The sequence below is a fragment of the Homarus americanus genome, unplaced genomic scaffold (assembly GCF_018991925.1).
Source record: "Homarus americanus isolate GMGI-L3 unplaced genomic scaffold, GMGI_Hamer_2.0 scaffold23743, whole genome shotgun sequence".
Lineage (NCBI taxonomy): Eukaryota > Metazoa > Arthropoda > Malacostraca > Decapoda > Nephropidae > Homarus > Homarus americanus.
The window spans coordinates 240,001-254,397 of record NW_024716296.1 but is presented as its reverse complement, the minus strand read 5'-3'; the positions used below and the strand labels follow the sequence as shown (position 1 = coordinate 254,397).

Below are 14,397 nucleotides of genomic sequence, written 5' to 3'. Positions count from 1 at the left end.
TTTACGCATTTATCGAGGCACCTTGGTTCAACCGTACTCATCCGCCGCATTGTGTACAGGAATATAAATGGTTCAGTTCCGGCCTCTTGTTGCAACCTCTCTCTCATAAACAAAATGTATTCCCATTCGTATATATGTGTATTTGACTGTTCAGGTTTATTAATATGTATGTGTATGTATGCATTTCCTCTTCAGGTGTGGAGGTCGACCTTGAGCGTCACCATGATATTTACTTAGACTTTAGCAAAGCATTTGACAGAGTACCGCATCAGAGGCTTCTGGAGAAAATTAAGGCTCATGGTATCGAGGGGAAAGTTTTAAATTGGATAAAATCATGGCTCATGGGTTTTATATCTAGAAGTGTAAGTAAATAAGAGTGCAGAGGTCTTATTGCAACTAGATCTTGCGCTCGTCAGGCCGCACCTCGATTATGCTGTTCAGTTCTGGTGCCCCTATTATAGAATGGATATAAATTCACTAGAGTCGGTGCAGCGAAGAATGACAAAAATGATTCAGGGACTTAGAAACCTTCCATATCAGGATAGGTTAAAGAAACTTAACTTACATTCCCTAGAAAGACGAAGAATGAGGGGAGATATGATAGAAGTATTTAAGTGGGTGAAAGGAATCAATAAAGGGGATATAGATAAAGTTCTTATAATATCCGAGCAGGATAGGACTCGGAGCAACGGATTCAAGTTGGATAAGTTTAGGTTTAGGAGGGAGATAGGAAGGAACTGGTTCACAAATAGGGTGGTGGACGAGTGGAACAAGCTTAGCAACTTTGTAGTAAGTGCGGGAACTCTGGAAAGTTTCAAAAGGAGGCTGGATAGATTCATGGATGATAGAGAGCGGTAGTAACTCTCGACAGGAGCTGCCATGCACAGGCCAACCGGCCTATTGCAGACTCCTTATTTTCTTATGTACTTATGTTCTTCTTATGACCTCACACTCATTACCATCAAGTCCCATCCGTTCGTCCGTCCGTCCGTCCGTCCGTCCGTCCGTCCGTCCGTCTAACAGGTGTAGTGGTGAAGGTCCCATTAGCCGGCCTTGACCTACGCCACACCTTAAGCTAGCAAATTAAACCCATTCGATTTGCTTTCCTACGCAGGTTATGACGTGTTACAGTGTGATTGGCTGTGTTATTTGGTATCCTTGACGAGTATGTTTTGAGATTGGTTTTGTTGTTCGGTATCCGTGACATTTTGCTATGATTGGCTGCTGTGTAGTTTGGCACCCGTGACGTAATTGGACGATCCATAAACCCCGTGACATACTTCATTGTGATTGGCTGAGAACCATAAGGTCGTGTGCTGACCTTGTTATTGTATTTGTTCACACACACACACACACAACTACAGTTGTCACCTGCTGCCTCTTACAGTTAATCACCTTTGAACATTGACCTTATGAACGTGTCAGGTCTTGGTATTATATTGAACAAGTATGAACACTGTACTTGTTCCCGTTCTTAAAATTAGTTACTGACCTATATAGAGTTAAAGATAGTTCTACTTACCTGACCTTTGTTGGCCTGCATAATAATAATAATAATATCATTATTATTATTAATAATAATAATAATAATAATAATAATAATAATAATAATAATAATAATAATAATAATAATAATAATAATACCAATAATAATAAATATGATAATTTATATACTAAACATAATATATATACTGTAATAATAATTAGGATATAACAGCAGTAGTAGTAATGATAATATTAATACAACAAATATTAATATTACTAGTGATAATAACAACAACAACAGACAACACTAACAACAACAAACAAACAAACAGGAACAAACAACTATAACAACAACAGTCTTGGCTACAGTGGTGGGCAGGAGGAGAGGTTGTAAACAGCTGACCTGAATCACCAACACGATAACAAACACTATTGACTATTACTATGACGTGGTCGAGCCTGGCTGATCAACCGTGACGTAATTAGCTTCTCTTACACAGGTACGATGGCTGAGTGGCTGTGGTCCTCGGCAGGTTACCTATTCGTTCCGGGTTGGAATCTCTACTGACGAAGGCGTTAATGATCGATATCCTCGTATATAAGGTATTTGTGGTATATCTCCCCTAGTTTGTTGTTAGGTTAAGCTAGTGTTAGGCTGACCCCCCTCGGTACTGGGTCATATTAACGCCAACACGAGCATTTAGTAACGCCAGGAGTTCCCACCTTTCATACTTTAGTAATCGTTCGCCAACCTTGGACCAAACATTGACACTCTATAAATAAAGCGCCAGCACGAACAGTCAACATCGCCAGGCGTTTCCCTTCATCCTGGACGATGGGCGCGTTTATGGGTGCTACGCCAGACGAAGATTTATTTTACCTTCTGCCTTCAGTGGCGCTGTTATGGAAGAAGCACATGCACCACCAGAACACACACACACACGGGGAATACCTTCTGTATACATCCGTTTTATTGACTAGGATACACGTTCACTACACCCCGCTACAGCAAGTTTATCACAACAATGGAAAGTTCCCTCTGGCCTTGTACTACACCTACATTCTGGAAGTGTTGGTAAAAAACAAACTAACTAACCCTTCAAGACTCAGAGACCCATGGCCGCTATCCTAAGAGAACCTAACCTAACCCAACCTGACCTAACCTAACCAAACCCAACCTAACCTGACCTGACTTAACCTAACCTGAAGCACAAGAAGTGATGGCATTAATGGTAGAACTGAACCGCGAGACTTTACCCTAACAGGTGAGGGAGGGGCGGCAGGTGGTGAGGATGCGGAGATAGTGTATCAGTCAGGTGGTGAGGGCGTGGGCAGGGTGACCTTGTTGTCAGGGTGGACGGGACGGGACACTTTTTACCTTAGTCGTCCTGAGCTGCCGCCTCCTCCTCCACACCGTCTGTCTGGGTCACCGTGGGTCCTGCTGGTACTGATGCTCCAAGCTAACCTAACCTCTGAGTGTTGGCAGTGAGGTTCTCCCACCGTCAGTAGGCCACAGTACCACCTTCAGTAGGCCACAGTACCACCGTCAGTAGGCCACAGTACCACCGTCAGTAGGCCACTTTACCACCACTTTCTGCTCCATGTACAAGCCCGTGGCCACATCATTCATCAGTAGTCAACACTTTCACTTGGCCACACGAAAGGGCCACAATATATCAGAGTGTGGCCTTGAGCTACCCACACACACACACACACCATCACTAGGACACATCACTAGTCCACACTATCACTAGGGCTACCCACACACACACACACACACACACACACACACACACACACACACACACACACACACACACACACACACACACACACACACACACACACCATAAGAGGTACTCACTGCACATGTAGAGGGAGGGGTTGCACACGTTCTCAAAATGCATGATGGCACAGTTCCTGGGAGCCGCTGCACACTGCTTCCAATAACACGTTACCTGTAGGGGAAGGAGAGCAGGACCTTGTAAGTAGAAGTCGAGAAGATCTTTGTAAGTAGACCCCATTACTTATAACACTTATAAAACGTTACCTGTAGGGGAGAAGGCACTTATTACTATAGTTAACCACTTGAAATTTCCATAGATAAGCCTTGTACTTATAATACGCTACTTGTGATGGGGAGAGGTACTAATAGGTAAACTACGCTAAATTTCTGGTAAACTCGAGCTAAATTTCAGGTAGTCTTAAGCTAAATTATAGGTAAACTCAAGATAAACTTCAGGTAAACTCGAGCTAAACCTCAGGTAAACCTAAAGTAAACCATTACCCTCTTGGCTAAAAGGCTTCCATCTTCAACATGATCACACCAAGTCAAGCCCTTCCTCCTCCTTTCTCTTCCTTCCTCCTCTTCCCTTCTTCCTACCCTCCTCCTCTCTCCTCTCCTCTGCTCCCTTCTCTCCCCCTCCTCATTCCCTCCTCCCCTCCCTCCCTCCTCCCCTCCTTCCTCCCGAATGTCTCATTATCATAATTAGAACCAATATTTGCTCTCATTGGTTAATTGCTTTTGATGGTAAGTGGTAATTGGTAGTTAGTTAATGAGGTCATAGTTCATGTTACCTGACCTGGGTTCATTGTCGTTCGAGGTCACGTAATAATTAATTAAGTTAGTGTGAGGGAGTGTAAGGTTGTAGGAGCCAGTGTGAGGTAGTCGGAGGCAGTGTGAAGGAGTGGGAGGTAGTAGGAGCCAGTGTGAGGGAGTGGGAGGCAGTAGGAGCCAGTGTGAGGGAGTGGGAGGCAGTGTGAAGGAGTGGGAGGTAGTAGGAGCCAGTGTGAGGGAGTGGGAGGCAGTAGGAGCCAGTGTGAGGGAGTGGGAGGCAGTGTGAAGGAGGGGAGGTAGTAGGAGCCAGTGTGGGGAGTGGGAGGCAGTAGGAGCCAGTGTGAGGGAGGGGAGGCAGTAGGAGCCAGTGTGAGGTAGTAGGAGCCAGTGTGAGGTAGTCGGAGCCAGTGTGAGGGAGGGAGGTAGTAGGAGCCAGTGTGAGGGAGGAGGCAGTAGGAGCCAGTGTGAGGCAGTAGGAGCCAGTGTGAGGGAGTGGGAGGCAGTAGGAGCCAGTGTGAGGGAGTGGGAGGCAGTAGGAGCCAGTGTGAGGTTGGATTAGATGAGGGTTAGTATGAGGCAAAGTTACGCAGCTGTACCAAGTATCAGGAGTATTAGGGTCAGTATAAGACAGATATAACACTCACCTGACTCTGGTAACAAATGCAGTAGTGACAGGGGTGGTCGCGAGGAATGGCCGTCTCGCTGGGATAAGTCAGACCGTCCAATGTACAGGAGCCTTGAGTGACAGAAGCTGGGGAATACAACAGAGAAAATCATTTAATTTCTTTCATTTAATTTCTTTCTTACATTTATTATATGGTTGTTTTTGAGACATATATACGTAAGGTTAGGTTAGGTTAGGTTAGGTTTGGTTAGGTTAGGTTTGGTTTGGTTTGGTTTGGTTTGGTTTGGTTAGGTAAGATTAGGTTAGGTTACGTCCAAGAGGCCATAAATGTGTTCAATAATGACTTAAAATATTAATTATGATATTCAGATAAGATTTTGTTATGATAGATCTGGATATTAAGTTAGATTACAATGTTCATGTTATCTTATTTATAATTCTCAACCGGACGGACGGACAGATAGACGGATGGATGGACAGACGGACAGATAGACGGATGGATGGACAGACGGATAAGACAGACAGACAGACTGCAAACAAGATTAATTTCCTTTCCCATATGGCGAGGGAAAATAACAGGAGAGAGAGAGAGAGAGAGAGAGAGAGAGAGAGAGAGAGAGAGAGAGAATGGGTGATGAACATGAATTCTCTCTCCTTGACTAACACACACACACACACACACACACACACACACACACACACACACACACACACACACACACATCCTGTATAATTAACTGTACCTGTAACGTTACCTGTCCTTGTACCTGTACCTAACCTATACCTGTTTTTTCCATGTGTATCACGACCTTACCTGACCTCTCCTCCCCCTCACACACCAGAGTAAAGGTCAGAGGTCACCTATCACTGATCCACTACTAAACCATGTAACTATAGAGGCACTATATCCAGAGTGCCAAGTTACAGTGCCAAGTTATAGTGCCAGATTACAGTGCCAAATTTCGGTGCCATATTACAGTGCCATCCCCGAGACGACTTCACCGTTCTTGGATTACAAATGCGGGTTGGCGAGGAACGTATACAGATTTGCTGCGTCGAAATCAAATATGTGTACACGACCGGGTGGTGTGAGGGGGGGGGGTGCTCAAAGGCATGTGTTGGGAGGTGGTTTTGATGGTGGTACGGGGTAGTACTGGTGGTGGTGGTGATGGTGGTAGGCGGCTGTGGTGGTGGTGGTGATGATGATTATAACCTAATAAGGCCACCCAGCCACCCACTGGACGCCGCCCGCCGCCCACCTTCCTTGCCGTTGACCATGTATGGTAAGATCCACCAGCTCGTCCGCCCACCATCTCCTGCCTCTACGCCCGCAGGCATCATCGGCGGCGGTGGCGATGATAGTGTCGACGTATAAGCAAGTCCACACCTTCTTCGCCACGGCCCTGACCATGACAACAGATGCAGGTCAACTGGGCCCCATGCAGTCCTATTAGGCCCCAATTCAACTGCCTCCCAATATCAATATTCAGGTAAGGTTATTAATTGGGGCCTTTTACACCTGTCGTGTATTTAAGCCAGCACGGGCGATGAACAGAGCCTGGCGTTCCTCACTAAACTACAATGACACGCCCTGTGGATGATATTGTGCGTCAGGCGAAAGTACGCCAGGTTTCTGCTCGTAGTGACGTGTTTATATGACACACACGTACACACCGCCACCTACGTCTGTCTGTGGTGAAGTGTCAGGTGGACCCCAGTTCTGATAGATCCTAGTCCTGTTGGGCCCCACCTCTAGCTGACCCACCCCAAAGTAGTCATTAAGATAGAGGCTCGGTCTTAACGGGCCCCTGTGCTAATAGACCCTTATTCTAACGGGCCCCTGTGCTGATAGACCCTTATTCTAACGGGCCCCAACCAGATAGAACTTCGGTTTGGTGGAATTCGTACAGTCTAGGACACGCCTGAGCCAGTGAACCCCCATGTACCTCTCCCTACCCACGCCAGGTGCCAGGGGGCGGTAGAGTGTACACAGAAGACCGACCCACACACACACACACACACACACACACACACACACACACACACACAGGAGAGAGAGAGAGAGACACACATACATACAGACAATTTAGTGCTTTGACAGGTAGATACATTGATAAACAGATAGGCATAAGAGAGAGAGAGAGAAAGGAAAATTTAGACGGTTTGACAGGTAGACAGAGGCAAATAGGTGATCAGGTGAGAGAGAGACAGACAGATAGATAGACGCACATAACAGAGAGAGAGAGAGAGAGAGAGAGCCACATTGCCTCACTCAGGGGGTCACGGACCAAAACCTTTCTCTGTACTGTACCTTCACCTGTCGTGTTTTCCTCTCTCTCTCTCTCTCTTCCAGTTCCCTTCTCTCGCCTACCTTTCCCATTCTCTTTCCCTCCCTCACCCCCCCCCTTCCATCGTCCCCTTTGTTATTATTATTATTATCATCATTATTATTATTATTATTATTATTATTATTATTATTATTATTATTATTATTATTATTATTATTATTATTATTATTATCATCACACATTAAATTTTTCCCACAACTTTCTAAAGAACAAGTAACTAATTTTCTTCTTTCACTTACGAAAAAAAAGAACGTTTTAAGTTACGACAGAAAGATGTTATTCTCAAAAAGACGTAAGGGTTACCTGTTGGAGGAGGACAGGTGAGTGTATGTTAATTAGTAATGGGGCGAAGCTGAGTGTACCTGGATAAATATTAGCACACACACACACACACACACACACACACACACACACACACACACACACACACACACACACACAGAGCGAGGAAAACAAACATAAATATATATCCTGCCAGCCAATCAGTAACCCAGACAGCCAGACGCCCAGATAAACATCCAATCAGAGACACACACCTGATATAATACTGATGAGACGTGAGGCGGGGCTGAGTAAAGGTTGAAGGTCTGTCCTCTGTGTTGGTAATAATAAATATGGTATTGTTTATAGGTTAGGTTAGATTATTGTTTGTGTTCATTGTTTGTTTTTATTGTTTGTTTATTGTTTATGTCTATTGTTTTTACTGTTTGTTTTTATTGTTTGTTCAGTGTTTGTATTGTTTATGTCTATTGTTTGTTTGATAAGTAATAATAATTTGGTAATACTTAAAATCGTGACAATACAACTGGACAAACACTGGTCAGGGCGAGAAATACACACAGATACACACACACACACACACACATACACATGTAATACATTCTTGTATATATACGGAGAAAAACATACATAATTATATACACACAGCCAGGAAGGTGAACCACAGACAGACACTATAATAAAGTTCAAAGTTCAAAAACACACACACACACACACACACACACACACACACACACACACACACACACACACACACACACACACACACACACACACACACACACGACTATTATATTATGTACCTTTGTGTCATAAGGGTATCACTTGGTAAAGGGTGTGTGTGTGTGTGTGTGTGTCATTTGATGTACTAATAATTTATAGGTGTACTCCTTAATTTAATTGCGATAGTAAGCTCTATAAATGCCTTTTCTGACTCTCTACCTCCCCTCCTTCCTTCCCTCCCTCCCCCTACCTTCCCTCCCTCACCCTACCTCCCCTCCCCTCACCCCTACCTCCTCCCCTCACCCCTACCTTCCCTTCCCCCCCAGCTACTCCCAGCACTCCTCACGGCAGCTTAAGGTCATACCAGGTCCTCCTCCCCACCCTCCCCCTCTACCTCCTCCACTTGTCTGTAGTGTTGACTCGCTCCTCCAACCAGACATCAATCACACCTTCTTCTTCTTCTTCTTCTTCTTCTTCTTCTTCTTCCTCTTTCCTCTTCTTTTCTTCTTCTTCTTCTTCTCCTCCCTCTTCTTCTTCTTCTTCTCCTCCTCTTCTTCTTCTTCTTCTCCCCCTCTTCTTCTTCTTCTCCTTCTTCTTCTCCTCCCTCTTCTTCTCCTTCTTCGTCTCCTCCTCTTCTTCTTCTTCTTCTCCTCCCTCTTCTTCTTCTTCTTCTTCCCCCCTCTTCTTCTTCTTCTCCTTCTTCTTCTCCTCCTCTTCTTCTCCTTCTTCTTCTCCTCCTCTTCTTCTTCTTCTTCTCCCCTCTTCTTCTTCTTCTCCTTCTTCTTCTCCTCCCTCTTCTTCTCCTTCTTCTTCTCCTCCTCTTCTTCTTCTTCTCCCCCCTCTTCTTCTTCTTCTCCTTCTTCTTCTCCTCCTCTTCTTCTCCTTCTTCTTCTCCTCCCTCTTCTTCTTGATCCAGACAACAGTTAAACACTCCCCTCCTTCCCTCCTCCTCTTCCTCCTTCCTCTGAAGATTCGAACCCTGGACAAGGGTTACCTGTCAAGAACGATAACCACACCCACAACCTCTCGCCCACCACCCGCCATCACCACCCGCCCATCAGAACACCCACCACGCCCACCATCCCGGCCTGGCGCCCATCAGACCACCTGCCGTGTTTTAATTAAAGTGAAAAGGTTTGGCCGGGGTGTGTATTGTCACTGATAAACCTCTGGTGTGTGTGTGTGTGTGTGTGTGTGTGTAATATATAATAATATATAATTAGTTTTATTGAAAGAGCTTGGCAGCAGAAGGCTGAAAATATACAGTTACATATTTGGGGAATGGGTTACGAATTACAAATAATATACAAGTGACATAAGTGACACAAATAAGACATATAGTAACTTAGATGGGGATCAGCTCAAAATACAGTTCATTTCAACATAGTGACAGTGTAGGGAGCAGTGTTTACTGGGAGTGAATACACTGATTTATACATGTTATTGATAATTTTTACAATGGTTGGGACTGGGCTGTTCTTATAGCGATCAGTTCGTGCACGTATGGGCTGGATGCGGTTGTGGTGTCGAACAGCAATTCTCGGACAGGGGATCTCAGGTGGTAGTAGGGGCCGGTGTCGGGGATGGTGTAGAAGCTTCTTACCAAATTTGCAGATGAGGTCGTGGTGATGGTCAGTGAGTCGAAAGGGTCAGTGTGTTGAGCGCTTCTTGATATGTGGAGTAGGAAGGGAGAGAATAATCTTGCATGCCCTCTTTTGCACTTTTTTAGGTGTTTACGTTGTGTGGCATTTAGGGAGAAGACCAGGTGTGGGAGGCACAGGTAAGCTTGGAGTATATGAATGTTGTGTAAACTGAGGAGCTCGGTGTGTGTGTGTGTGTGTGTGTGTGTGTGTGTGTGTGTGTGTGTATCATTTAACCATTTGTTCCACCCCAGGCAGTAAGTGGTACCGGAGGAGACGAAAATTAGATAGATAGATAGATAGATAGACAGACAGACAGACAGACAGATAGATGTATATATGTTTGTCTGTCGTGTTTATATAATACTTCAGCATATGTTGACCTCATTGTTTTGTTACTATCTACCATCTTGACACACACACACACACACACACAAACACACACACACACACACACACACACACAGACACACACACACACACACACACACACACACACACACACACACACACACACACCATTGCGTTTGTAATTTGCAACATCAAAAGTATGAGAGTTTTATGTTTATATACTTTTATATATTTTGGGATACGCCTACTTATTATACTATAGTGGTGGAGGGAGGGAGGGTAGTGATGGAGGGAGGGAGGGTAGTGGTGGAGGGAGGGAGGGTAGTGGTGGAGGGGTGAGGCAGCCCAGACTAATGCCCATCATTTACATAGTTGCCCGTATGGGGAGGCGTCGAGCTGGGTACGTCGCTGGCACCCACGCTGATATACAGGAGGCTCTCTCTCTCTCTCTCTCTCTCTCTCTCTCTCTCTCTCTCTCTCTCTTCCTGTTACCCTTGGTTCATCCTACGGCGTGAGAGGAGAGAGGAACGATGACTCATAGATAGATAGATACCGTATATAAACAGATAGATAACTAGCTGGGTAAATTGTTTGAAAATGTGGTGGATGGATAAATGAAAACAAACAGAAAGAAACAGAGAAAGAAAACAAGATGTGAGACAGAGAAGAGGAGAGAGATGCTGGTCACGTGTCTCTCTCACTAATGTCTCACGTCGAACAAGAGATTCTCCCAGCCAGGACGCTACTGTGTGCTAATGTTCTCCCCAGGAGCTGTTTGGCCGTCTCTCAGCTTGGTAGGTCGTCAGGGCCGTCTCTCAGCTGTAGGGGTCGTCAGGGCCTCTCCAGCTGTATAGGTCGTCAGGGCCTCCTCTCAGCTTGGTAGGGGTCGTCAGGCCGCCTCTCAGCTTGGTAGGGGTCGTCAGGGCCTCCTCTCAGCTGTATAGGTCGTCAGGGCCTCCTCTCAGCTGTAGGGTCGTCAGGGCCGCCTCTCAGCTGTAGGGGTCGTCAGGGCCGCCTCTCAGCTTGGTGAGGGTCGTCAGGCCGTCTCTCAGCTTGGTATAGGTCGTCAGGGCCGTCTCTCAGCTTGGTATAGGTCGTCAGGGCCGCAGCTTCTTGGCAGTATACAGCGTCTTAGAGTACATTTTAGCCCCTCTTAGTATCTTAGAGTACATTTTAGCCCCTCTTAGCGTCTTAGAGTACATTTTAGCCCCTCTTAGCATCTTATCCCCCTCAGCCCTCTCTTGCGTGTTAGTGGTGGGTGAGTGGTGCGTGTTGGGAGGGCTGGTGGCGCCCTCCTGCGTCATCTTGAATTACTCACTTATTATCGCAACAACAGGAGGGGTTATCATGGTAAGTACACACTCACACTCACGCACCCACTCACTCACTCACTCCTCACGCTCACGCACTCACTCCTCCTCCTCCCCTCCTCCCTGGCCACACTCACTTATTAAAGTAGGAACGCTTCAGAATACACAACATACGGTACTTTTTTATTACATACAGTAGAGAAAGTATTTAGAAAGCACTCTCCCTTCCCAAATAGAAAGTACACATAAGACAACCTTCGTAGGAATCAAAAGAAAATATATTTAACTTTCTTACACAAAATAGAAAATACTATACTTTTTTCTTTTTTTAATTACAGGGAAAACAAATTACCTGTCTCGGGAAAACCTTATACCAAACATGTAATTTGCACCACCACACCTGTAACCTGCACCACCACACCTGTAACTAGCACCATCACACCTGTAACCTGCACCACCACACCTGTAACCTGCACCACCACACCTGTAACCTGCACCACCACACCTGTAACTAGTACCACCACACCTGTAACCTTCACCACCACACCTGTAACGCACCATCACACCTGTAACCTTCACCACCACACCTGTAACTAGCACCACCACACCTGTAACCTGCACCACCACACCTGTAACCTGCACCACCACCTGTAACTTTCACCACCACAACTGTACCCACCACATGTGCCTGCACCACCACACCTGCACCACACACCTGTAACCTGCACCACCACACCTGTAACTAGTACCACCACACCTGTAACCTTCACCACCACACCTGTAACTTGCACCATCACACCTGTAACCTTCACCACCACACCTGTAACTAGCACCACCACACCTGTAACCTGCACCACCACACCTGTAACCTGCACCACCACACCTGCTTTCACCACCACACCTGCTCGCACCACCACACCTGTAACCTGCACCACCACACCTGTAACTTGCACCACCACACCTGTAACTTTCACCACCACAACTGTAACTAGCACCACCACACCTGTAATCAAGTATTGTTCTTTGTTTTCCCTCAGGTGCGTCAACTGCCTGTAATTCTGGAACTATTAGTGGACGTGAGGAGAGAAAAAACAGGTGGGTGGAGGAAAGGAAAGAGGAAGAAGGGTGGGGGAAAGGAAGAAAAAGGTGGGTGGGGGAAAGGGAAGAGGAAGGGGTGGGTGGAGGAAAGGGGAAAGTAGAGATGGAGAAGAGGAGAAGGAAGGGAGCGAAGGAAGGAGGTTGGAGGGAAGGAATGTATAAATCGTGGGTGTAGCTTCCTGACTACACCTAACATACACTTTACTCCGCACTCTTCCGGGGCACACTCTCCCCTTCCCAGTCCGTCCGTCCGTCCGTCCAGATATCATAAACACGTAACATAAACAATAAATATCAACTAAACCAAAAATAGAGATACAAAAATAACAAGATCTCACTTTATTCAGCTCAGTAATCAGCGTTTTGTGTTTGGTTTGGTTAGGTTAAGTTTGGTTTGGTTACGTTAGGTTTACGTTAGGTTAGGTTCGGTTAGGTTAGGTTAGTACTTCCTATAGATAATATGAAAGTTAATTTACACACGAAAGTATAAATTACAGATGTAAGTAAAAGTTACAGGTACAGTAATTCCCTCGTGGTGACTGTATCAAGCAGGTGGATACAGGTGTTGTTCTTGTAACCTAATTGAGACAGTGCAGGACAGGACGGAAGACCTTGTTCACCTGTCCTACTGCCCTACTGTCAACACTAGGACAGGAAGTGACGTCACTGTCTCGCTGTGGGGTATTCCCTTATGACTCTCTCTCTCTCTCTCTCTCTCTCTCTCTCTCTCTCTCTCTCTCTCTCTCTCTCTACTTGGATAGTGCTCAGTGGAAATGGTGAAGGTGGTAGCGGTGATAGTGGTGGTGGTAGTGGTGGTAGCGTAGTGATAGTAGTGGTGATAGTAGGATTAATCACCAGTAATGAGGAAGTTACCTTGGTCGACCCCCTATATGGCTCACTGGACGGCACACACCTGGCCTTACACACACACACACACCTGTAACCTCCATCCTATCTGTACCTACACCTGTAATTCTGTATCATTATGTGTTTATGTACCTGTAACTGTATTTATGTGTCTGTGTACTAATACAGAATATACCTGTAATTATCTGTACCTTTAATACCGTTTCTGGGTTTGTGTTCGTCAGGGAATTGGACGGAAGGGAGAGAAGAAAGGAGAGGAGAAGGAGAGGAGAAGAAGGAGAAGGAGAGGAGGGAGGAGGAGGAGGAAGGGAAGAGTAAACATTATGTATTGACTCTCCACGCACAACAGAGAGCCTAAATGAATTGCAAAGGTGATTCAAGGTGTTGCTGTTAGCTCGCGCGTGTGTGGGTGGGTAGGTGGGTGGAGAGGGTATGCAGCGTCCTTGATGAGGGTATTGACCATCCACGTCTATAACTACCCACACCATATCTACACACGTACCCACACCTGAGTCAGTGAGTGAATAAGTATCCGTAAATGAGTCAGTCAGCGAGTCCACTAAATAGATCAAACAATAACTCAGTTTAAAAAAAATGATAAATCTTAAAACTAACTGAGTCGGCAGTTGGCCCTCAGTAAAAGCAGATCTTTAGAAGCGTTAGAACTGTACCTAGCCTTTTGGACTCCGCTGATTGGCTAATTGAGTTACCTTGGAGGTGTTCCCGCCGACCAATCCCATCACTGTTTGTAAGCCACGCCGTAAACCAGCGAGTGTCTGTCCTGAGTAATGTTACGCCGGGACTTAGAAACCTTCCATATCAAGATAGGTTAAAAGAAAACTTAACTTGCATTCCCTAGAAAGACGAAGAGTGCGGGGAGATATGATAGAAGTATTTAAGTGGGTGAAAGGAATCAATAAAGGGGATATAGATAAAGTTCTTATAATATCCGAGCAGGATAGGACTCGGAGCAACGGATTTAAGGTTGGATAAGTTTAGGTTTAGGAGATAAGGAAGAAACTGGTTCAAAATAGGGTGGTGGACGAGTGGAACAAGCTTAGCAACTTTGTAGTAAGTGGGAACTCTGGAAAGTTTCAAAAGGAGGCTGGATAGA

At 45.5% G+C, this 14,397-nt stretch overlaps 1 protein-coding gene across 1 annotated transcript in view; it reads right to left on the bottom strand.

The window, feature by feature from the left end:
* The window catches only part of LOC121858080, a 46,622-nt gene that overhangs the window by 19,634 nt on the left and 12,591 nt on the right, over nt 1–14,397 (bottom strand). The window contains exons 4-5 of the mRNA XM_042354316.1: nt 4,687–4,793; nt 3,350–3,443 (exon numbers count right to left, since the gene is read on the bottom strand). Coding sequence (XP_042210250.1) covers nt 3,350–3,443; nt 4,687–4,793 — 201 coding nt within the window. The remainder of the gene's footprint in view (nt 1–3,349; nt 3,444–4,686; nt 4,794–14,397) is intronic.